General features: G+C 38.7%; 1 protein-coding gene across 33 annotated transcripts in view; it reads right to left on the reverse strand.

Annotated features, from left to right (window-relative positions):
• The window catches only part of KIAA1217 (KIAA1217 ortholog), a 357,281-nt gene that overhangs the window by 58,387 nt on the left and 271,950 nt on the right, over positions 1-26,944 (reverse strand). For 32 of the 33 annotated variants that reach the window (XR_005256064.1, XM_038129611.1, XM_038129612.1 and 29 more), the window contains 2 exons: positions 19,465-19,663; positions 14,596-14,689 (listed from right to left, as the gene is read on the reverse strand). Coding sequence is in view for 31 of the 33 variants with exons in the window: in XM_038129611.1 (XP_037985539.1) it covers positions 14,596-14,689; positions 19,465-19,663 (293 nt within the window). In the remaining 2 variants the exon portion in view is untranslated. Of the gene's footprint in view, positions 1-9,025; positions 9,643-14,595; positions 14,690-19,464; positions 19,664-26,944 lie in introns of those variants that run through there. The other variant, XM_038129628.1, reaches the window with a different exon arrangement.

Raw genomic sequence — 26,944 nt, forward strand, 5'->3', positions numbered from 1 at the left:
TTATGCTAACATGCAGGATAAAAAAGATGACTGTATTTTGCTAAGTTTCCCTGCAATGAATTGCAAGCTGGTAGGCTGCACATTTTCAGTAATTGGACTCTAGCATGACAAAGTATTTCCCAGAACATCAGACAGGGATATAACTAGCTGTCCATACACATGACATGACATTCATGTATGTCTGATGTATACAAAAAGCTTTTCATTAGATGAATTAATCTGCTTTTAATTTTAGACTATATCAGGCACAACGTCGTAAGTATTGCAGTTATATCATTACCAAGGCTGTTATTTAATTTGTAGGTTCTAACAATGCATACAAACAATTCAAGCATCACTTTCCATTTCAATTACTTTATCAGAACCCTCAAGCATTATCTAGCTTGCCATGTATTATCCCATGTACAATTACATGCCATATATTTGTTTATAAAGTACTATACAGAACAAGAACTTCTTTTCAGTTCAAGCCCCTATGTATAAACCAAGGGCATGCCCCTAAGAGGCACAACACCCTGTGCTTCACTGAGACCAAGCCTGGAAGTTTAGGTTAATTTCAGACTTTAAAACCAATGTTGATGTCTATATTAATGATAGGCTGAAGTCACCACAGACCTGTAATGCCAGTCACCCTCCTTTCTTCTAAATCATTACCAATGTTGGTCTGTTGAACCTTTCCATCAATTTGCTCATCACATCAATTTATTTTTTGCTTCTTTCCCTCATTTTGAAGCAGAAAAAAATGTTAGAGGCTAAACATCAGTAGAACACACAATTATAAAGCCAGAGAATATTCAGAAGTCTCCTGTGAGGTATACACATGTGGCATAGACATAACTTATTGCTTGACTGTTGATCAAAGTTCTTTTGGTTCCTATTCCTTTAATACTACTTTCAGGGATGGAAATAATTAAGTAGTTAATGCCTTATAGTGCTGTAAACAACTGTTTCCTTGACAGAGAACAGGGAAGCACTTCCGGTGATTGCTGGAAGTGCAATCACTAACTCAAGACTTGGTTTTGTTCTCAGCACTCCAGAACAAAGTTTGTGATGGAGTCAATGGGGTTTTGCTTAAATTCAACAAGGTAGTGCAGTCCAGCAGAATCCAAATAGAAAGTTTGCTGAGGACAGCTTTTAGAGCTGAATTACAAAGAAAGCATATTTTGTCCTGTATTTGGGGGTTTGGGGCTAGGATTCTGGGTGTGGATTTGGGTATTGAGATTTGGGGTTTTTTCTGCCAAGGGAGGTCTCATGCCACCTCACCAGTCCTATCACCCACCCAGCTTCTAATTTTGATCCAAGACACCAACAGTTTGAGATGACAAAGACCAATCTGTGGAATTGTCTGCAGGATGTCCTAACTCTGCTGGCTCTGATACACAAGACTCATGAAGGCAGCTGTGGAACTGCCATCAGCATCCTTCTTCTCTCTGCTTAGGGTGGCACCATGACAAGGCCAATTTCTTTTATGAAAGGAGAACGATGCTTAGCTTTGCCTCCAAACACTCAGCAGAGAAGAAAAAAATGCTCTTACCTCATCCTGATCCCAGTCTCAGTTGCTTCCCCATGGCAAAAACGAGGGAGCAGAACACAGCCCCTGAGTTGCTGTCCTTCACAAAGTCACCCAGGTGACACACACCAGCCTCTAGCCAGGCTGTGCTGCTGCCACTGCACTCCACTCTGCTCTCCACGACCCTGAAAAACTCTTTCAAATTGGCCTTGACTTTTTCACATCAGCTCTCCAGCCCACTGCCCATGTTTATACCTACAAGGATGTGTGTGGTTTTTCCTTGAAGACTGAAAATCCTACAGAAGCTCTTTGAATTTGAGAGGCCAAGCTAAACAAACAGGGAGGGAACAGAACAGTTCTGGCTGCCTAACACATACTGGATTTGAGATTATGTGCAGACCACACTATCTTCTCCTAAACATGCATATTGTTTGTACTCCCTCTGTTTACTGGCTCCAAAGGCATGCAGCAGTGAAACAGATATGCCTTGGAGTAAACACAAGTACCATAAAATTCTTGTATGCTTGTTTCAAACTCCCTAGTTCTTACAATATACATGCAAACAAACAAACAAAAAGCCCTCTCATGCCACAGAGCACATTACTACTGGCTAGAAGGCACCACTGTAAAGGGGACAGCAGCTTCACTGCTGGCAGAGCAGCACTCTCACTGGAACAGCTGGAGCTTGCAGTGTGGACCAACCTGTGCACAAAACCTTTGAACCAGCCCTCAGGTGAGCATCTGAGCTCCCAAGAGAAGTGTTGTCTTGTAACCTCTGTATTAACATTATGTATACACACATACATATATGTTTTGCATAAAAGCAGTAAAATTTTAGCCTATCCTTTGGTGATGGCAGAGCAGTATAATCAGTATAATCTGAAAATTTTGATTTTTAGGGATTAAAAAAGTTAAAGGCAAACAAATAAAAGTGGGAAGTAATCTGCTGGAAACTCTATAAGCCTCTCAATTTTTTTTAAAGTTTACTAGAGCAAATATAGCCAACTCTCACTGGAGTTGCATGAAGAAGGTTCTGCAAAACTGAACTATTACGTCAGGTCTGCAGTCTGTCTCTCTACCCTGTAATTCAAACCTCATGCTTTCCCCTTGTTTCTGTCCTGATCTAAGCAAGGATATTTTCCTAGCTATAGGAAAGTATCACAGCATGTATCGCAGACATATATGCATTAAGCACCTCTCAAAAAGTCAATAAGTAATACTAATTGCTCTGGATGGAGGATTTGTCTCACCTAATGTTTCATTAAAAGAAAGTCAGCCAGACATCCTCCAGAGTCAGCTCATTCCCCTGGAGCTGGGTGGGGCAAGCTGCCCTTTTGCATTCCCAGCCTCTCACCACTGACTGCAGTGGGCGGCAATTTCTACACTGATCTTATAAGGATTAGATTTTTTAAAAAATTCTTTATAGTGACCCTGCCCATATGTCTTTTCATTTAGCTCACTTTCTGTTCTGTTTCTCATCCTATTTTTTTCTTTTTTTTCCCCCCCTTCTTTATAAGAAAGCTGAGATCCCATAACTACCAAGGACTATGATGGCTTCATTCCATCTGCTGCTTGCTGCTCCACGCAATGGACATCGCTGTGATCTGCCTTGGGGAACCCAACTTGACCTGTGGCTCCTGTTTCATTGAACTAAAAATTAAGCATCTCTCTCCTGAAGCTGACAATAAACATTATTTATTTCTCAGCAGAGCAATATGGAAGGACATTAATTTTCCTCTTCCTCTGTCCTACCATTAGTACACTTATTTATGCCCAAACTTTCTAACTTTTTAAAGGCAGAGAACTGAGTTTGTGGCATGAAATGTTCCCTTCTTAGTTCATAGGTAATGCAGAAATATTAATAAAAATAAGCAAGTCATATGTTGCAGATATTTTACTAACATTAACTCATGACTTGGACTGATGACCTCTTTTCCAACATAAATGACTCTGTAATTCCCTGAAACACAGAAGAGAGACAGGAAGTAAAGAAGTATTACGTGGAAAGGTAATAGGGAATTCTCAGTGTAGGAGTACAGAAGAAAGGAAAAAAGACAAAACAAAAAGGGAATGAGACAGTGTAAAGGATAGTAAATAGGAGTTTGTGAAAGATGAAAGAGAGTAATAATGGAGATGGAGTGCTGAAAAATTAATAAGGAAACAAGAAAGGGATAATAAATAAAAAAGGAAACAAATAAAGAGACTTCAGCTGGGAAGAGAGGAATTGATGAGAAAAAGAGGAGTTAAAGAGACTAACATATGAAGAAAAAGTCAACAGAAATTCAATGAAAGAAAGAGAAAAACAGAATAAGTGGGAAAACCTGAATTAATGCAAATTTTCTTCAATGCTAGAAGATTTTGCATTAGTTCTTGTTATGACAATGCTGTAGCCTAGCATAGTAGGCATGGTAGGGAGAGGAAGAGAGCAAGAAAGGAAGGAGAAGAGGGACAAGAAAGAAGAATATCCAACATAAACTTATTTAATTTTGTTTAATATTCTGAGGCTTCATGGGTTTTTTGGCAGATGTGGTCAGAACATGAGGGTAGTTTTTAGGAAAGAAGTGAGCAGAGCACTTCAGGTAAATGCCAGCTGGAGTGACCCACATGCTTGAGGACATGGGCAAAGAAGGTGAGACCATCACTGGCCTTTGCAATCCACTCTCATATTCAAAACAAAAATATTTGAGATGTACTTAAAGCTATAAATGGCTTTTGAAACCCAGCATTTGGTTCAGCCATTACCACTGAAGATGTAGTTAAGGTTCCAAACAGCTTCATCTCCCTCAGACACTACAAAAAAAAAACAGCTCTACAAGTGAGGCCTGAATGCAGCCTCTGTGAGATGCCCCAAGCAGCGGGACTGCGTGCTGGGCTGGCTGCTGCCCTCTGGACATGTCCCCCCCATGTTAGTGGGGGACAACAGAAGTTCTGGTTTGATTGAACCCTCACCAAGCTCTGACAAGTGATGGGACATGGCATGTGTGCGTACATGCACATGTGCATGTAGCCCTTACTCCTCAGAAAACTTTTTCCCTTATCAATTCCATTGTGTTATCAATCCCCTGACCACACAGACTTACGACCCCAAGAACACCTGCACATCAAGAGCTCTTTGGGCATCCTAATGTTCAATGGCCCTTCCCATTCCTAAACTGAGGTCACCTTTTTTTCAGGTGTAAAACAAGAAACAAGCAAAAAAATAAGAGGAAAGCAGTATCACTCTTCTTCCCATAAAATGTGAGCTTACAACATGCCTCATCTTAAATATAGCTCAAGGAATGGGCTCTGTATTTGGACTAGCCTGGTTGTACCTGTACTGAACCTGCTGTCACAGATTAAGTGTCAATGAGAAAACCTTGACAACACACTGGCTGAACTCTGCTTGGAAGGGAATGGAGCAGAAGGCCGCTTGGAGCCTGACCCAGAGCCATCCCATGAGAGCCTCCAGTCTAGCCACACTTTAGGCAAAGTGAGCAAAAAGATGGATGAGATGCAGCACATTTCACATTGGCCTGTCTGAAATCACAGTGCCTCTGTGTGGAAGTTTATTTCCCCAGCAGCATTTCATCATTTGAGCTATCTCCCTTCTACCAGTCTGCACTGCTTTACTGTTGATTGGCAAGACAAACACCCAGATCACTTAACAGGCACTCATTTCTGCCTATTTATGTATTTAATTTCCTATGAACAAATGAAATGTGAGAGTTAAAAAAAATGTTTAGATTATCCAATTAAGCAGAGAGAAGTTAATAAATTTCTCATGCTTTATTTTCCTATGCTTCCTTTGTGTGCTATGTAGACAGAATGGTGAGTGCACTAAGAAACCTCTTGGCATTTCAGCCAAGATTTTTCAGGGTGTTATCACAAATGACAAAAATATAAACACACTAAAACATAACACATTTCAATCCTAAAAAGGTCGGATTTACATAATTACATCACTGGTTTGCCAATATCCACATTTATCTCATCAGTATAGCATGGGCCACCCATCCCATAAGCTATTCAGACTGTTTGGATTGAATGTATAAAAGCTGTTACTGATCTATTTTTCTAAAGTTAACATTATGACAACCCTCATAACTAGTGCTGCATTCAAACCAATTGTTGCCTTTGCTTTCAAACCAACTGCTCCTTTCTTCTGATTTTCCACTTATGCTTTTTATGGTAGAATTTTCTGAGAACAGAGTCATGTAATTCATGAAAATGCAGAAAGCATTTGCTTCTCCCTCCCCATTCTCTTTGAAGAGATGAAGGACACTGTGTACATAACATAGACAACCACCAACAATGCAGGGAGCCAAACCCTTCAGACCAATCCCTATTTCAGCATTTCCTTAGGGCACCACAGAATTGATGGGGTCATATCTTTTTTTTTTCCAAAAAAGGAATAGTTTCAAAGATGTACAGTTCTGGTACAGAACAGCATTTTTATTTGGTTTAAATATGCTGTATATCAGATTTCTGCTATTTAAAAGAAAAATACTTTTAGTAACTGCACGCATAAATCAAAATGAATGCATGGCTTTCTGACTCCCTGTACTAACTCAGCTCTTATTTTTGTTCCATATTTGTATCTCTACTCATTGCATTGAAGACAATTGAAACTGAACAAGTTGATATAGTTAAATGAACATAAAGAAAGTGTAACCCTTGGTCTCCTCTTACATTACCAAACTGAGTCAAAATACAAATCCTATTACAGATATACAAAATGGGTTAGAATGTAAATAATATAGAAATATTATAAAACAGAGCTGATAGTCAGAAGACATAGGCAACATGTTTACACTTGTTTCTTCCAATATAGGGACATAAAAAAATCAGAAAAAAAAAGTTGCTGTGCTGAGCTTCAGAGTCAGCACTATTGGCATGAGAAATGGCCATGAAGAATCTGACATTCAACTGGATTTTGCAACGCAAGTGTCCAAGCCACACCACAGCTCATAGCCATAAGGTTGAACAGCAGTTGCAGTTTTATGTCTTTTGAAATGACAGAAGTGCTATCAGTGCATCAACTAAGAGTCTTAGAGCACAAACTTCTTCGTATGCTGTTTGAATCCTACATTTTCTTTTCCTTTTACTTCCTTCTATCCCAAAAATATCCAAATTGGTCAGCATGGCTGAAGTAAATAATCTAGTTTACCCAAAGGTCAAGCTATCTATAGCAAATATTAAGTGATACCTTTACCCAACACACCCGTTCAGTCGTTTCACTTAGTCACATGGAGTTCAAATTTGCAATGATGTAAGAAAGACATATATTCAGACAAAAAATAATTTCAGCATCACATCATTTCTCATGGAGTCCTATTGCGTGCTGATATTTGCAACTGTCTTGCTTTTGCCAGCTGAGGCTTTTTTTAACCCCAGATCTTAACCTGTATCCAAGGAAAGATATTTTTACTGCTCATATTTTCAGAAGACTGATTAGTTTTCCAGAGCCCTTATTAGAAAAAGTACAATACAACATGGAGAAGAATCAAGATCCTCACATGTATAACTGTGTTTTCTTAAACACCAGGTTATAGTTTACTCCTCTTTGTTAAAAGGAAGATAGGGACAGAATTAATTCTCTTTAGTATTCATAAGGCTAATGACTAATAATATACTGAAGCAAAGACTCAATGGAAAGCAGAGCATCTGGGACACAATCATGAGCTAATACATTTTGAATTTGTGGAAAACTTACTGGAAAAGCTAAGGTCCTGCATGACAAGAAGAACGGCTTTTTTGAAGAAGAAGAAATATTGTTGCTAACTTCACTTGATTCTGGGAACCATGGTAGCAAAATGCTCACCTTCAAAAAGTGATGTTTAACCCCTGGTCAAGTTACAGCTCATTTGGAAAGCTACCTGGAAGTCATAAAACTTGACTGGACTTTGACTTGTGTGACTCCTGCCATTCAGATAAGCTACTTGGTTTACAAAGGAGGCAGAGAAGGACCTCCCCTCCTCATAAGGGAGGTCACAGCCATGAGCATTTTTATAATCTATCAGTGTGTTCAGGGAGCTCCGGCAACATCTGACTCTGTCAAGTATTTAGGAATTTCAAGTAAGCAGTCAAATTAGTGCAAACTGTTCTACTAAAAGCAAGAAAGCAGTGAGGAAAAAAAAATGAGCAAAACTTCTAAAGAATTGGCACAAGGAAACATTATGTAAAAAGAGGTGGAGTAAGAATAAAACCAGAAACTAGTAGACAATAAAAAATGGACTCAAATCCAATCCTTATGTTTTTATTCAGGGCAAACTCTCACTGAAGGCAGCAAAATCTTTGCCTGAGAACTTCAGATGTATGAGAGATAAAACTTCTAGTTTTAATGAAGGGCTGGAAAGACCTTCACCCAAAAGAGATAATATGTTGTCTGTAGATAACTTCATCAGCTGCAGGGTAAGCTCTCAGCAAACCTCAACATGAAAAGCAGACCAGCTTCAAAACAGGCCTGCTAGTGGGAAATAAAGAACCCTCCCCCTAAAAATTCCACTCTCTGGAAGTTTCCAGGTAAATGGTTTGTGATATCTACCATATGACACTCCTCTCAGACTGACTGGGAGATTATTGCACGGGTGTGGCAAACTCATGTGCCTTGAGCAGTTTCATATCAAAAACATGACACTTTTTTCAATGGCAGTTTCACATAAACTTAAAATCCACCCTCATTATTTGAAAATTAAAGAAACTCTAAAAAAAGTATCTTTTAAAATGTTGGTATAGTAATAGTATCTACAAGGTTATATTCCTTACACATACATAAATTCCTGTACATACATATAATACTATTCCTAATGTTTGTGAAATAAATAAAATACACCAAAGCATAAACCCATCATATTAAGAAAGCCACAGTGGAGTATCCATCCAGCTGTTTCACGGGATCTGTATCTTTAAACAAAACAGCTTTGGGCTAGAAAACATTTGAGATTAATATACTGTTTTAAGTGTAGCTAAAAAAAAAAAAAGGTTTCTTTCTTATAATTCTATGGTTTTTCTCCCTAATTTAGGCGTTGCACAGCAGTAGGTATTGTGTATCAAAAGACACCTGAATGAAAGAGAACAGGTACATTTACAGTCTTTCATCACAGACTGATTTGTTGCAGGTACTCCTTGGTATCTGCAGGTCTGTAGTTGCATAAATAATTGGTAACTACTGAAAACCCACTCAAAGCAAAAGGAGTAAAATCCATATTGGTAAAAAGAAAATCCAGAACATCAGAGACTTCTTTCATAAATTTTGTTCAGATCTCAGCAAGATTTGTAACAACAAGTAGGAAATTAACTGTTCATGTCCAATAAGTAAGTTTGAAAAAGACATAAAATCTAAGAGTAGAAGTTGGTGGTTTAAAGAGCAACTAAATATTTATTTCCTCACACAGCTGAAGGGAGAATAAACAGTTTTCATTGTTCTGATTGAAATTCCCAGTTAATCTGAAAATACATTTTAGTTCGGAGAATTAAAAAAAAAAAAGAAGATAAAAGAAATTCTATATCATTCATTATTTATAAGCATCATCTTACCTTACATCTCTTGGTGAGTTCTGTTTCTAGATGGCTTTGGCAGGTATTTTAATTCAGAATTAGTTTTAGCAATACGGGCCATTACGTCTGCTCTTTAAAATAAACTGCTTTTTCTCTTTTCATCAGACAAAGTATGTGGCCTAAAAGAGCTGCAGCGTCTCTGCTCAAGAGATTTCATGGACACTCAGAGGCTTTCTTTCCACTGTATGAAAGTTAAATCTGAGTAAGGAAGGCATTTTTCCTGTCCCGGAAATCAGCATAACCAAAACCAATGCTGAGCTAATGAGAAATGTTTCTTCCATGTGTTCTGTTTGGCAGACACCGCAAGTCATATCAAGGAAACACGTGATGTTTATAAATACAATATGGCTTATGTTGTCATAACCTCTCAATGACAAAAAGAGCACTAGAAAAAGCAGACAGCAAAACAGCAGGAGAGATGAGATTTGTATCATTTGGAAGGTCTCTATCAGATAATAGAGGTATTAGCAATTGCCTTTTCATTTTGGTTTTTTTTTTCCCTTTCTCCCAAAAAGAAAAAGATGTTTTAAAGTAAAAGGATCAGAAAGGTAAACACAAGGCAACTTACATAAATGCTGTGCTATAGGCATCCTAGCACTAAAATACATTCATCCAATTTATTGCTTGAATTATTTTCCAATACTTTTGTTCTAAATACCTCTATGTAATGCAAAGAGCTCTTATTTTTTTTAGCTGTAGTATCCAATGTAAAGATGTAACTGTGGCAGTCTTTACAACTTTTATGTTTATTGATGTTAAGGTCATGAGCTATCCAATGAAAAGAACTTAAAGATGCTGAATGTATGTTTACAGCTGCATTAAGAACACAGAAGAATTATTCTGCTTTTATTATTTCTCTATCTTTTCTGCAAAGCAGCACTGAATTTTAGCCTCCTTGGAAGCCTTAAATTCTTGGACTGTTGTTTGAGGGTTTCTAGTATTTGCAGGGTATTTTTAAGTTCACACATTGCATCTAGCCCTAGAGAGTTAAAATGTTGGCAGCCTGCTAACCAGTCACTTTCAAGAGGAAAAATGAAAAGTTGGAGGTGTGCAATTTCTATAATAAAAGCTACTTAGCACAAGTTTACAGAACTTAACAAATGTCTGCTTGTTTTCCTATACAACTCATTTTAACTCCTCTCACCCTGGCAGTGAAAACCCCCATTGCTGACAGGAACATCATTAACTTTTTGCCACTCTAACTCCCACAAAATGTGGAATTTCCAGATACTCCGCACTCCCCAACTCAGCTCTGACTCAACTTGCCTTAATTGTTCTTTCTTGGAGAAACAGTCTCAAAAAAAAAAAAAATTCCAAAACACCTCAAAGCATACCTCAATACATCAACAGCCACAAACAAGCATTCTTTGGATATTCTGACTTCACCCAGCAGAGATCTTATGCAAGTCAGACAATTAAGTAAAACCATGGTAGGTCTAGGACAATTCAAAATAAAATGTACCTCACAGACTTTAGGGCAGGTGAATGGGAAGAAGAAGACCAAGTGAAATAGCCACTGGTTTTTATGAAGTAGAAACTCCCTCCCAGTTCTCAAAATTGTCTGGTAGGTGAAGCCCAAAACAAACCAGTGCATAAACCAACATTATTAGCATCCAGCTGCGCCACCAGAAACTAGTTTCTATAACAGAGGGGGAGACTGTAACTTAAGTTTCTTTAGCCACTCCAGAAAAGGAGGGTGTAGAAAATGAGGACAGAAAATAGCTGTGTACATTCCGTGAGGGAATCTCTTCAGCTCAACAGCCCAGGATGGAAGGAGCTGCGTCCATTCACTCAGCACCATATAAAACCCCACTGCCAGTTGCTTACAGCCATGTGCTGGCATTCAGTCTGTGCACCATGGCTCAGTGAGTGCCAGCCTGGGCCCTTCCCCTTCCAACCCATGCAAATCACAAATGGCAATTCCAAGGGCACAGAGCAGCATGGCTGTGCACATGCATTTACACTGGAATGCAGAACAATGCCAGGGGGAAAAAATAGACCATCTAAACATTTGATGATAAGACAGTATTTTGTCAGAAAAAAGTACTGTTGCACAGACAGTTAGAAAGTGCTGATAAATGATATAAGCTCGTGTAAAGCAATAAATGCATGAATGGCAGCAATGTGAAGATATATTTTTCAAAAAAACCCAGCTGTTGCAAATTTAGAGAGTACATTTTGGGAAAGGAAAAATAAAAAAGGAAGAGCACAAGCACAAATATTCAGTGAGACAGCACTATGTGGCTGCTTCTTTCTTAGCAGCATTCAACATGGCAGACCTGTCAAACAGACCATGCTCTTTTTGAGAGGGAAAGGGTCAACACCAGTAAGCAAGTGAGGCACTCAGAAGGATTACATGGAAAACTTTGCTTCAGAGCTTGCTTGGACCCTCAGCCAACTCCCTTTTCTCAAACAAAACCGACTCAGAAAAAAAGCATGAAACAAAGAGCAGGAAAATTGGAATTAAGGGACATGAAAGCTGAATGGTTCAATAGAAGATCTGAAAGTTTCAGATCCCACATTCTCCTTGGACATTTTGAGTCTTCTTGTCCATATGGGTAATACTTAATACTTCAAGTGTTACTGCCAATTCTTATACAGGTCTAACATCTGTTTGGTAGTTAAAACAGGTGTTCAAGCTGGCAGCTAACACTATTTTCTTAGATTATTTTGGGCCAGTTACATGGAAATTATTATAAAGCACATGAATAGAAGCCTGAATGTCATCAAACCCAGGGATAAACATTCCAAAGGGACAAGAAGACAAACAGTAGAAACATCTGTAAAGGCAAAACTTTCCCAGTGACCAGGAAAATAAGGCTTTAACTCAAAGATGACAGGAGACAACCACACTCTGAGTATCACCATGGAAAAATATACTTACAATGACTAATTCATTATATTCTAAATACTATTTTTCAATGGTCTGACAGTCAGCTGCTTTTCTGTAGGTATTTTGAAACAGTTAAACATGATGCCAAGTACACACTCCCTCCTTCCCACTGTAGTGAATTTAACACTCATACATCATATGAAATTGAGGAACATCAATTTGCCTACTGCAAAGATATGCAAACATAAAAGGAGAGCTAAGAAGCAAAGGTTTTTCTACAATCTTATGGGTACTCTGCAATAGCAGTACATAAGATGTACATGTTTTTCACTAAGAACCCTCATGCTTCCCCCTCCTTTACTCTGGTTTGCTAAGGAAAGAGGAATAAATAATCCATCTGGCTATTGGTGATTTTTTTCCTGCTGAACTAATAACCTGTGAATCCCCAGGCAAATTTCAACCAGATTTAACCAATGAGTAGAAAGACTACTATGTCCCTATAAATTTTGTGAAATTAGTGATTTGACAGAAGATCCTACTGCACTTCTGCCAAACAGAGAAACAGTTGCAGTGTGGGCTCCAGCTTTTTAGACTCCAGAGGATGAACACTGGAGACTGTCATTATTTCGGGAAGAGCCTCAGTTAGGACCTGAGTATTGCTGCACAAGGACAAACCCAACCAAAAGACACACATCCTTAGAAAAACAGGTTTCAGTATTTCTGAGCTCAAGAAATCACTTGTTTCCATGCTTGTAACTTTGAAGTGCAGAAATTCACATAGATCAAAGGGAAGACTTTTTGCATGTTTCTCCACAGAGCCCCTATGAACATCCTAGCTCTGACTTCACCTCTCAGACCAGAAAGACAAGAAATCTGCCAATGCAAAGCAAAAGCCAAATGAGAAAATAGCTCTTTTGCTGGATGCACAGAATTTCAAAATGGCATCTTTGCATTTCTGTAAAGTAAAACACAATATTCTGCCATGAAAACACCACCTCTGCAAAGGCCGTCACTGTGTCACCATTATTTTTTAGTTCTGGACAAAAGGTGCTAACTCAGATATAATCAGGACATGTTGAGTGTGCATCTGTTGTACAACATAGGATTTTAAAATAAGCAATTCAAATAATTGCAGTTTTTGCACAGAGGCAACACCTGTGCTCAAAACAACTCTGCTAGGCAGCAAATGCCTGGAAGAGGGCCAAAGAAGTAATTTTTACTTTCAAATGTATGTAGTATATATAATAGTACCTTCAAATAGGCCTAGAACACACAAATAAAGCCACAGTATATACTTTCAGCATCCGCTGTACATGGAACAAGAACAGTATAACTTTATAAAGCCACAGTTACAAGCATTAATGTCATGATGCACAGTGACAGTATGTCATGCCTTTGAATATGAATGAGATGTATCGGATACATCCAGTTACTGCCACAGGAATATAACTAGAACTGAAGAATTCCAGGATTTTACAGAATACACAAAAAACTATCACATCTTCCCCTTGAAGTACATCGATTTCCTTTCTCATGTTGTGTGTGCAGCTGTGTGAAAAATCAAGTAATTAGATTTCTGACCTATCCAAAGGACCATTTTATAACTGAAGTGCATAAATGAGAGGTGGTTGAGAATAGTACCTGTAAACAAATTATTTCAATCTTTCTAAAATATTGTGGCCTTAAACTGTTGAAACACAAGAATTATTTACACAAATATTAGTAATAAAGCAGGGAGACATGCTCAGAATTGATAATGAAACCAAGTCGCAAATGCACACTTAAGGAAATCACATCACAGGAAATTTTCTGTACAGTTGAATCACTTTGCGCTTTGGAACGCACATAAAAGCCACAAAGCAGGTAGGACAGTAGTGGCACCGTCTTCTGGCCCCATGGAGTTAATTTGGTTGCACTGTTTCCTGTGGACAGACCTAGGATGGGTGGGGAGGAGATGAGGTTATGTAATCTCACCACCACCCCCCTCTACAGCAACACCACCTGCAGGTAATGTGGTGGAAGAGATGGCCCACAGCTCCGTCTCCTGCCTCTTGGCACCAAGATTGGAGGTAAAAGTGCAGCAAAAGACTGACACAGTGAGAGAGAAATCTAAAGTTCCAAATGCATTCTCTGTAGTTTCCTAATACAAAACGTCCACCGGAAAGTACAAATACTCATCCTTTTTCAGTGCAGGTAGAACATTTAGGAAAAGACAAAACCATTTATACCACAATGAGTATTTATCAGAATTTCTTATCCAAAACCATCATTTACAAGGAGTTTCAGTAGACTTGAATCAAGGTACAGTTGCTCAGCCACTGGAAACCAATCCCTACTGAAACTTTGCTGGAGTGTACTAACACTATGCCATACTTCTCTGTAAAGGGTTTGCAAACACAGAATAGGAAGCTGTAAAACTCTGAGTACTGTCTTTGTCACAAAATATATAATTAAAGGCTATGTTTTGCTTCACATGATTTACTGCATTTAAACAAGATCAAAATACCAGCTAATGCCCAGGGCAAATAATTGGAAAAAGGAAAGCAGTTAAAGCACATTACAAGAAGCATTATTTATTCCCTTTTCTGTATATGTGCCATATATGCAGCCTGGATTTTCTGAACTGCTATGTACATATTACATTTCAGAGTTTAAACATTTAGCAGAAAAGCTGGAGGAAAAAAGCATAAAGTATAAATGCAGCATTAGTACTTACCCTTATATCTCCATTTACAGCTCTGGAAGTATGATTAAATGCATGTGCAGGGTCTTTGTTGTAAACTTTAAGGAAAGATCGGTCTTGAATATTCCTGGAATTAAAGAATCAGCAATGACAACAGATGAAAGCAGTTTTATTTACTTGTTGCCTGAATGTTTCAGGTAACAGACAAACATAGTAGGTCTGCAGTCGATCTATAAGAAAAACGTAAATGCCATAACTAAGACACACACAAACAAACAAAAGCCTACTTTGATTCTCTTTCCCATGGGAAGTATCATTCTTTCACTAGAACTCCACACCCATAAAAATTAGATAGTGTTAAGTTTCTTTCAAGATCCTGCCATAGAGGGAAAACACTTTGAAGACAATAGAACTTCAACATTTACACAGCACTCAAAAAGGATTTAGTTAATATTTACATGTTTTATTGTGCACTCAGCCCACATAAATTTTTGCTATTCTAAGAAGCGAGAATATCAAAAGAAAAGCAGTCTTTCTAACTGTAATGGGGAAATTTTAATTATCAGCTTGCTCACAAAGCTGAAAAAAATCCACAAAAGCTGAAAGTTCAGTTATAGATAAATTCTTCCTCTAAACTTTATCTGTAATAAAGAAAGCTTTTAAAGGGAAAAAGTATTGCAGAAACAAATTAGCAAAAAATCTGAGGAAAGCTTACACAGAAATAATTTAGATGAAAAGCCCTACAAGAATACTTTTGTTTCTTTCGGACTTTACACTTTGTCTTTGATTAGTTAATTTTTTAACTACTATGTTTAGGAAAGAGATGACAGTTTTTCATTTTGTTTCAAGACCTACCTTCCAATAATTTTATGGCTTTGACACTTGCCCTGAGCTCTGCTGATTTCTGGTTTACATTTAATCAGTAGCAAAGCCTCCAATCTATGCTCACTTACATCCTTTCAATGCTGCGATTCCTTTCATTTCCCTGTAGTGATCTCTAGAGAATTTACTTACACATGTGACTGAATTCCTTTCCTCCAGGTGCAGCTACAAGTCTAGTGAACTGATCTTAATCACTTGGATTACAATTTAAAAATGAAGGGAAGAATTGTTGGGCAGGTCCAATTTCTTTCTTACAATGTCATATTACAATCAGTGATTGCTTTGAACGGGTAGCTAGTCAGAACTTGTGTTGCTGCTGTAGATGTCAAGTAGTTATTAAAGAAGCCCCGCAGCTTGAGAGACAGATCAGTGTCTCGTGTTTAAGAACTGGAGGGCTGATGAGAAGTTTAGTATTTATGAGTGTTTACTTGTAGACTGCATAGGAAAACAGCTACCTTGCAGCAAGTTCAAGTTCTTCAATTATTTACGGTAACACAAACTGTTTTCCATCTTGCAAATGTGACCCTTTGGCTTTGAGACCTGCACTGGGAGGCTCAGTTACCATTGTCTGCCTCGGACTTGGGACTGTGTTCTTCTTGATACAAAGCAAGCTCTCTCATCTTCCATTCAAGAAACAGCATATTATTCATTTAAATACATTTTATCTGCTGTATTTTCTGTCGAATGGCTATGAAAAGGTACCTCAAACAACTGGAATTTTTTTAAAGGCATTTTCCATAAATATTTCTTGTAGAAACATGACACTTTAAAGTAAAACATTGCTGCAAGGCAAAGCACCAAAATACTAGGCATTTGATCTCTGATATGAATGTATTTCACCTCATGTTACTATTCTAAGATAAACATTACTGATAACAGGTATGTATTACTGTACATTTATTATTACTATAATTTGCATTACTGTAGCTCCCAGATGCCCGTGGCATGTTCAAAGGCCTCACTGATCTGTGTGTGCTGTGTTAACACACCAGGAAGACAACTTTTCACCAACTTACAAGGTGAATAGGAGTCACAAAAGACAACAGAATAGCTGCAGGAAGATAAGGGAACAAAAAGAACTCAGAAGATCATAGGCTCTCCAGCCAGAGGAGCAGTAAACAAATGCTGGAACCACGGGCATGCTCTGAGTAGGCAGTGCAACAGAGAGATGGGAAGGAGACTAATGCAGTGGTTTTGCAGATGTCTGTGGACAACACCTTCCAAGCACGTTAGAGGGCTGCCTGAGAGAGAGGAAAGGCACTTATTTGAAAATTAAAGATGTAGAATTCAAACTGGCATTATTCACCAAGTGGAAGCAGATGGCACTTGGTACTCAACAAGAAATAAAAAGTAGCATTGAAGTGGGCTTGGAGGAGCCTTCATAATGAAGACAAGTGGTTTAATGAGATGGAGAAGATACAGTCAGAGAGGACAAGTGAAACATAAATGCATGCAGAACAGTCTGCTTGTCAAACAAGGAGAATGATCTTTGTTGCTTCATTTGAATGGGTAAGAGCAAGCAAGATTACAGCGAGATTACCCATTACCTGTGCCAACTGCCAAGAAAAGCCAATTACAGCAGTTGCTATTAAAAAATTGAAGAATTACATGAGTGGTTTTTTCTCATGAAAAAATGAGAATGATGGGAAATGAAAGGCTGTAAAATAGGGATGTTCTGGAGCAAAAATCTGAAGTCCACACTAGATGCAGAGCCCTGAATCACTTTAGGAAAAATCTGGACTTAAATAGAAAGACAGGGCTTTGTCCCCAGTGAGAAAAAAAATTAAAAGAAGAAGATGAAGAACACGAAGAAGACAATGAAGACAACAAAGAAGAAGGAAGAAGAAGAAAAAGAAGAAAGAGAGGAAAAGGAGGAGGAAAAGGAGGAGGAAAAGGAGGAGGAAAAGGAGGAGGAAAAGGAGGAGGAAAAGGAGGAGGAAAAGGAGGAGGAAAAGGAGGAGGAAAAGGAAGGAGGAAAAGGAAGGAGGAAAAGGAAGGAGGAAAAGGAAGGAGGAAAAGAAGGAGGAAAAGAAGGAGGAAAAGAAGGAGGAAAAGAAGGAGGAAAAGAAGGAGGAAAAGGAAGGAGGAAAAGAAGGAGGAAAAGAAGGAGGAAAAGGAGGAGGAAAAGGAGGAGGAAAAGGAGGAGGAAAAGGAGGAGGAAAAGGAGGAGGAAAAGGAGGAGTATGATGGCTAATGCAAGGCACAGAAGAACATGGAGCAGCCTCTGAGGGAGATGGAGAACTTAAAGACCAGACTGAAAGTCCTCTGTTTAAGGGAAAGAAAGTAGTGGGTTGAAGGAAGACAAGGAGAGAAAAAGGACGCTTCATTTAATCTGTTCTCTGAGGGCAGACACTGACAAGATGTTGTGAAGAGTAAGGAACAGAAATGGAGAAATGATTGTGGAAGTTTTTCAAAGGTGGTGAAAACGCATGTTATGGACTCCGTTAACCTGGAATTGCTGAGGTTTCCTAAGTGAGAAGGCTGGCAGAACTGAAGGAGGGAATTTGTTATGAAGGAAGTCAGCTGGGTTGTGGGATTTCCTCTAGAAATGTTCAACAATACAGGCATAGGAACAGAGGAAGCAGATGTTGGGGTTGAGCCAGGCCTGAGGCTGGCAGAGTGACGCCTGCAATGGGAGCAAGGGAAAAAAAGGTGGAGTGGCATTAGGATAATCAACAACCTCTTTCTCAAGGGCATGAAGTCATAAACTGTTAGTCTGAAACTCAAGGGAAGATGGAGGGATAAAGGGAGAGAGAAGGAGCCAATGGGCTAGATGATGGTTGGCAATAATGCACTTGGCAACAGAGATGTAGTAACCCCTATCATGTGTCAATCAGTTGATCTGATCTTGTGAATAAACTGTTTGATGTACAAGAAACTTGGGTACATGTTGAAAGATGATGATATTTGATGAAAAAAATCAGACGGGTCTTCACATAGGTATTACAGTGACCAAACAGGGGTGTGGCAGTCTGCAAAGCAAATAAGATTAAAAGAAACTGAAATCCAAGAGACTCGCTAATTACAAGACACTGGACAGACAGCCTGAGGAAAGCAAGACAGAGTGGAGTGTGGTGCTGTTCAAAGATTAAGAACAGGAATAGAGAAGTTGGATTGGGAAAGGCTAGAAAAGCTCCAACTTGCTCTTTTAACTACAGCATGATAAGGAGGACCACCTTAGCCATAGGATCTCCAGAAGAAACAAGGCAGCAGTGGACAGTACACTTCTCTTGCACCACAAAATTTTTCTGCACTAGTGGCAGACTAAGAGAGAGCAAACAGCTTTTCCGCTTTCTCCTTTGTCTTCTTATGCTCTTCTGTCCATTTTTATCACAGTTTATTTATAAAGCGTTACATGTCTGTGGTAGAGACCTCTCATACCTGAGAGCTTTATGTATGCATGATTTGGGACTTTCTCAGCTGCACTCCCACAAAATAAAGGATAGAAAGGTAAACCATTTCTTGACCAAGCTCTGAATTAGTGAAGTGACTGCATCAGTTGCTGCATCCTGACATATAACAGGAAGAAGGTGCAGCAGTGCTTCCCCAGTGCCATAGAGCTTTGGCTATGTTAGATGGCTGAACTGGCACCGTTGTGAGGAGATCAGTGACATTCATGCCTGTTACTTCAGGCTCATGAGATCAGGCTTTGCACTCCCAGCAAAGAAACAACCCAGCTTTTCTGTAAATGTTTATTCTGTATTCTAAGTGATTGTGTCTCTGTTAAAATTCAATAAACGTATTAAATATGTGAACCTTTATATATTATACAAACATTTCAACAAAGCATGCTGTTTATCAGTGGCTTGTGCAATGGATATTGCACCTACAGCTAAAGGTATTGTCAGACCAGACCTCCTGGATTACTTAGATACCACTGAACATGCCTTTATGTGTCAGGCCACTCTCTGTCAGATACTTATCAACCCCATTCCTTTCTATTGTACAAGTGCACAACAAAACAGAAAACACAAAAAAACCCAACCCCATGAATCCAGCAGCTACAATTACATGTCTTACCTCACATCAGACAACTCATAGTATATATTTCTGCTCTCATCCTTGATGTAAATGGCGACACTGGGTGATTCCAGCATTTTCATTGTCAGCTGCTGGGGGAAGGCACTTACAAAAAGGGCACGAATTGTGTCTGTGCTTGTGATTTCATTCGGCATCCTCAACTGCTTTGTTTCATCTCCATACTGAAGATACAATACACCTGCAAGCAAATGCAATAGGAAGTTAAATATTCTTAAATGCACAATAATGACCTGGTTTCAAAGTCTATGTGGAACACAGACCAAGCCCATAATGAAAAGAGAAAAACCAGCTCACACTCTTTAAAAAATAAAGCACACATGTCATTCTCCTTTTCAACAGACTATTGGAAGAGAGCACAGAACAATTATATGGTTTGACCCTGATGAATGTGCTAGTCTCAGTACTGAGATTCCTCTTATTCTACTTCAGTTAGATAAATCAGAAGATTACCTTACAAATCCTAATGGACAATCTCAAACACACCGAGTTGGCTCTGTAGAGATAGTTGTTGGTAAATCACAAAGTACTTCTAAAAAAAGTAGCTGAGGAAGAAATTTATCCTTTTATAGCATCCAGCTTTCCTCATACATAACCCCACACTTACCAATAAAACCAAAATTTTCATTTTAGCTCAAGGAATTTTATATTCACAGTTCAATTTGCTGGCATTATATAGCATAAAGCCTCAGGTGAAAACTCCTTCCAAGAGTAAAACTGAGGTACGCCACAAAAAAAAAAAAAAAAAAAGAGCAATTTTGGAACCTTTCAGTTTCACAGCCATTAATAATCATGCTTAGTGCTCAGGGAAAAACATAAGTAATCTTAAATGCAGAATTGCAAAAGATGGACATTCTTATGCACTCAAGACAGAACACATTTCTGATACAGCTATTTTCAGGGAATGGGAGCCTGTGATACACTCAATAACAGAAAGAAACATGAATTATACAGACCAGAGGGAAGGGGTATGAAGTACCTCTTCCATAATGCCTGTGTTGGCCCTGCCAGGCCTATGCTGACTCCTGTACAACCAAGGTGCCTGTACTCCATTAGCCAGTACTGCATGAGTGTGGCTCATGAGCATTGCTGCAGCTCAGTCCCATGCCATCGTGACCTCCAAAGCCCTTCAAGGACTAAAGCACTCAGAAAGAGTCATCTCAATTAACAGAAGAAATCAATCTGGACTTGATGGTGTTGATGAGTTCTAACCATGCTGGGTCTAGCTCCTTAAGAAAACCAAAAGATCTTCTCATGAACATCTCCAGTGTGGGAAAGTTTATTAGGACCTGCACAGCCGGAAACAAGCTGCCACAGGACTGCAACTAAACTAAGCAATCTCCTGGGATGTGCAGCACTAGGGAGATTCAGAAACAAGTGTTCAGCTGAACTAGTTTGGATAAAAGGAGATGAGGACTGGTAAGCCCAGTTGAATGCTTGCATTGTCCCAGGAGGAAACACCTTTACTGTCTTGCTGTCTGTACAAGATGGAGCAAGTGTAGCTTCCACAGTGGTGTAAAAAGATGGCAGATCACAGAATGACTGAGGTTGAAAGGAACCTCTGGAGGTCATCTGGTCCCTCCCTATCCCTCTCAAACAGGGGCAGATACAGCCATTTTTGCTGGACAATGTCCAGACAGTTTTTGTGTATCTTCTAGGACAGAGACTCTGCGGCCTTTTTGGGAAACTTGTGTCAGTGTTTGGTCAATCTCACAGTGAAGAAGGGTTTCCTGACATTAGGGGGAATCTCATGTTTCATTTGGTGATTATTGTCTTTGGCCTTCTCACTGGGCATGAATGAAGAGAGCCTGGCTCTTCTTTGCCCCCTCCCTTCAGATTCTTTTGTACACTGATGACACTACTGCCCTTGCGCCTTCTCCAGGCTGAACAGTCCCAGCTCTCTCAACCTGTCAGAGCAAAGAGGCTCCAGCCAAGTTAATAATCCTTGTGACCCTCGACTGGATTCTGTCCAATCTTGGGAGGATTCTGTGCTGCCAGGTCTTTGCATCGACCAATAATTAACACAAGTGGGCTAGAGCCTGGCAGAGCATTTTACACAACCTGAATTCACCACAGCAGTTGCAGTATAGATGCACTGTAAAGTTGCTCTCCCATGACCAATACAATCGGGAGGGTTGGGAACACAAGGCCCTCAGTGCAGTTGCCATCAGTCATCAGCAAATCTCAGCAAATCACAAAATTTAGATGGTACATCAATGAGTTGCACTTGAAAGTCAGCAACAGGATGGGCACTTTATGGTGCTGAGATACAAACACTGAGAAAAGCAATGGGAAAATCTGAGGTCCTAGAATACAAAGGCAATTAATGAAAAGAAAAGAAGGCATTCCAAGCTAAGATGAGCCCTGCTTCCCCTTAGTCTTTAATATTTTTGTCCCTGTGTTTTCTGTAATTGCTATGAAGGAGAGCAGAAACAGTCAGATGTTCCTACAATTAGTGGGTAATTGTGTTTCTACTTAGGAAAGGAAGATGTTAACTTTCCTGAATACTAAACAGACTACTCAGCATTACCTAACTATTATTTAATATTAGCCTGCTTTTATAAAATAGAGCTGTTAACTTAATCTTTGTATTATTATCAAGAGCTGATACCTCTTTCTTCATTAGACTGCAATCAAACCCCATATGAATCCTACTACAAATTTCCATTTTCCTTTGTCTGGAAAAACTTTTTCAGACTGAAATTAAACTAGTTTTCTTTCAAAGACTGAGAGGAGCTTTCCCATGACTTTTATTTATAATGCCAATATTTAATGAGCTATTAAACTATTTTTCTCTTTTTTAAATTATAATTGGAGACATCATTTATTTCTTTATGTTCATCATTTATGTCTTTATGTTTCTAGGTAAAATTGTCTTTTTTAGTGCTCAAATATCTATACAGCTAAACATTCTTTAGGATTCAGAAACTAACTACATTTGTAAAAAAATTAAACAAGATAATGATTGCATTTATTTCACTTTTCCAAGATATGCAAAGACATACTCATTTTTTGATGATAGCTTTCAGTTATGAAAAAGTTCTTCCTTATGAAGAACATAAGGAACCTTCTATGTTTTAGCATTTAAACTGTCTTGGATTTAGTGGCAAAAAAAAATCTTTTTTTGGCTAAAAAGACAGGCTTTGCATACCAGCTTTGCAGTTGGGTGTGACTCACTTTTCTGCCCAGTTTAAAAGTTAGTGCAAAATTTAGAAATGCTAGTTTTGCATTTCAGACTATTAAAACCACACTCAATATTGAGCTACTGAAACCATTAACACAGAATAAGTGGCAGAGTTGAAAAATCTTCCTTCCACACAAGTCAAACAGTCTTGATTCTGCCTGTGCTTCAGTGCTCCCACAAAATATTGATCCAAAGCAAAATCACAGCTGTCCTTGAGTCCTGAATTTTCAAAGCAAATATGCATTCTATGCCTTAAAACAGACAGCTTAAACATACAACTTGGAGAAATGCTTTGGCCCCAGTCTCACTTGAGAGAGAAAAGTTGTTTTCAAAGGCATAATAAATTCTTTTTTTTCTTTATTCTCCTTTAAATCACATGCCCTTAAAAAACCCTATTGCCTTTCCTCTTGAGTTGTCTGATCCACATCATGATACAGCAATGCTTTTCCTATTTGACAGAACTAACTGCTCACTTCTAAAAATCCTTTTTGAGCATGACAAAATAGAGACTCAAAATCCATTCGTTAAATTAATTCACAATATTTTTCTTCCACACATTGCCCAGGTGAAATTCTGAACACCAACAATACCCACAGGTTCCACTTCATGTAAGCTGCTGGAGCTCTGAGGAGTGTTTTATCTTCAGCTAAAAAAATCACTCCCATGGCGATTAAAGCAAGAAGAAACAGAATATAACTTAGAAATTATTTTTGTTAGGGCACAGAACATATGTCAGCAAAGCCTCTGGAAAGATAATTAAACACAAGGGATGTTCCTGTCTCCATGTTCCCTCAAGTCCCTCTTGCACTTACTTACGCTTCTATTACAACAGATTTACCTGAAACAGCAAGATTGTGCCCATTTTTGTACATCACAAATCAAAGAGGACTATGAAATTCCCTGCTGCTCCAGGACAACATGTATGAGGATGAATGTGAACAAGGTAACAACACCACACAACCATTTCGGAAGCGCACATCAGACAATGCTGTGGCTCCCACTTCCAAGAGCTCTGAGGTACTGCCAGCCCTGCACTGTCTGACAGCTACAACACAAACTAGAATGTTCAGCCATCCCCTTTGTCATGTAGTATAACTTAGCTGCAGAAATATCTCTGGAGTTTTTGATCATTCTTCAACCTTCAAGCAACAGACCACAGACTTAAACACGGGCCACAGCAGAAAACATTTCAGTAATATCAGCCATGTAACAACATTCCTGTCAACAAAGAGGTATGCTTTAGGGAAGGGAAATTAAACACCCATGAGGCAAAAGAACATGCTCAAAGAAAGGTTTACAAGCATCAAACCCAGATGATGATCCTGTGAACACACCACATGACTGCCCTTTCCTTCCCTACATACAGAGCTCTTTCAAAACACAGTATTTTTTGCTGCCCCTTTATCAACGGTCAGTGGCAGGATGTGCAAAGTATTTCATCATTTCTCTCAGGGGTGATCTACATGAAACACAACAGAGTGCAATGAAAGATGCAGTTACCCTGACTTGGGTGGCTAAGCCCATCTGCCCTGGGTTGGGATGCTCAGCACAGCCTTCCTGTGCCTTTAGCCAGTACAACTCTGAGCTCAGGCACACACACCACGTTCACAGAAAGGCCTTCAGCTCAGACAGTGCTGCTGAGCTGCAAAACCCACCTGGGAGCTGAGGACATGCCCTCACAGTGTGATGGTGAATCTCACCTGAACACACGGGGTCTAGGCTGGCTTTAGAGCACGGAGCTGCATAACCACAGTATAGGCTTGGCACAGCACCCATACTGATAAGACCATAACTCCTGAGTCACAACTGGTAAAGGTTTACTCCTTATGGCAAGAGCTAATGTCATGCAGGTGTCAGGAAACCACCCAGCTCACTTCTCTCAGCACCTCCATCACATACACGGTGCTGACCTAACCCTGACTAAGCACCACGTTATCATGGTTATATTGCTAACAATGATCTCCATGTAGGGCAGCTTACATACTTAGGAGAACTTTAATCACAATTAGCTTTTGTTTAAAGATCAAAAAATTATCTTTAGAAATACATTATTTAATAGAGGAAAGTTAAATACCTGATAATACAAGAGTAAGTGAACAAATAAGATTGTGTCCTCTTCTGTGACCTTTACAAGTATCTGTTAATTCTCTCAAACAATGGATTTTAAATGGAAATATAATTTCTCACATAATACTCTTATAACAAAGAAGAAAAAAAAAACTGAGGCAGAAAGTTATTTAACTCCTCGGTTTTATGAAATAAAATACAGTTTAAAGCTTACATTTGAGTTCATGAGTTTCTCTTCTGTGAAGCTACAGGACTCCTCTCTGTAGGCAAGATGCCTTACAAATTTCTGCATTGAAATATCTTACTGATATCTGGCAACACCTTAATCCAGCTGAAGAGAAATATTAACTGATGATAAAATCTGTATTTGGCTGGTATAGGATACTTGGGCGCTGGAGCATTGAAACCTTCCCACAGAACCAAAAACCACTGGCATGAACAAGGCACTCCTACTCTCTTCTAACACAGCTATTGTATGTATCCTCTGGTAATTCTGTGTTGAATCTGAAAATTTCTAGTAATAGTAAAGCTGGGTAGACTGCAGCAATCAAAACCTGGATGCACTGGGAGCTCTGGACCTTTTTGAAATACAAGGTGCAAAGCATGGTATAACGAAAATAGGGAAAACGCCATTAGATTAGTTTCACTCTTTACCCCTAACCATCAGTTGACCATATCTTTTTGATAAGATGGGCAATCTTTGTCTTTTCATGCTGCTTTAGCTTGATCTGCCACTATAAGTCCATTGAGTCACTGTCTCTGTCTGGACATTCCCTCATGCTGAAGTCAGCAGCAATGGTAACAAGCAAAAGTGAGAAAAAACATCCTTGTTTCTTACTTATATTTATGTCAAGTCATTACTTGAGACTTGCATGAATTTTAAAAGCTAAGGATAATCTTTAAAGTCTCAATGATACCTGTTTTTGCTGAGGCCAGGTCTTTCCTCAAAAGCACATTTTTAAATTTTAATTTCTTATAACTAAGATTTCAAGATACTTCCATTTTTTCTTTGCTTTTGACAAAATTGTCATATATAAGACTGTAAGGATGGCATAGGCCCATATTGTTGCTCTGTGTTCCCCATCCCTCCTTTGTCCCCAGCTATCTAATAAACAGAGCAAACACACAGCACCAAATTCTGCCAAAGTTATGCAGACACAAGTTTATAACAGTAACAACTCTTGCAGCATGGAAGAAATTCCTCAATATTAAGTTCTTACTTTCCATACCCTCAAGACTTAAGTCTCCTATTTCACCACACAGTTTCAACTAGTCTGAGGTCATTGCCATGATCCTTGTGGTATTTCTAGCCTGAAGCTCTCATAATAACTTCTGTTACTACTCCCTCCTGAAAATCTGTCCTCCACATTCAGAAAATGTTCTATAAATATACTTAGCTGTCTTAAAATACTAAGACAATGAAAAAGTAGATATTTTAATGAATAAAAGCAATTATTTATTTTTTTGCACAATAGTCTGAAGAGATTCATTCAAGGTATTAAGTTGTTTGATAACAGTTTCAATAAAAACAGGAACTGTTTAATTTAGTCCAGTATTACATTTTACTGCTATTTCATTTTTCTCTGCTACTTACAGTGACTTCCAATAATTTGTTAGTTAATGATAAAGACAGATGGAAAACTCAGTAGTCACATAAATTTCCTACCAAAATGTTATGAAAAATAAAGGTTTTTTACTGCCACTGAAATACTACCACTTTCCTACAAACAAATGTATTCAACTGGCTAAGAAGAATTAGTAAAAACCAAAAAGAAAATGGACTTCTTTTACCTAAAGAAAACCCAGTATTTTCCCCATCTGATTCCTGATAACACCTGCGAAAAAGCTTCTTGTCAAAAGGCAACTTTGCCTATATACTTATATCAGCAAGTCCAAATACTTCTATCATCTAGAGATTCTGAGAGAACATTTCAGTTTAGCCTAGTTCTCCAGGTGGAAATCAGGGTTCTGGCAGGATCACTTTTGGACAATAATTGTATTCTATTGCACAGAACAGCCCAACTGACCAACAAGGCAACTTTTTCATGCCCCAAACTGACAAAAAAATGCCAGCAAACATGGAAGAACACAAAAACCCCTATGATACCGGATCAAAATATATCCAATACTGGATTTAAAAAAATACTTTAAAATTTACAAGTGAACAACTCAGTGAGATGAACAAGAAGTTTCATATGTACCAGAGTTATT

The sequence above is a fragment of the Motacilla alba genome, chromosome 2 (assembly GCF_015832195.1).
Source record: "Motacilla alba alba isolate MOTALB_02 chromosome 2, Motacilla_alba_V1.0_pri, whole genome shotgun sequence".
In the NCBI taxonomy this organism is placed as follows: Eukaryota; Metazoa; Chordata; class Aves; order Passeriformes; family Motacillidae; genus Motacilla; species Motacilla alba.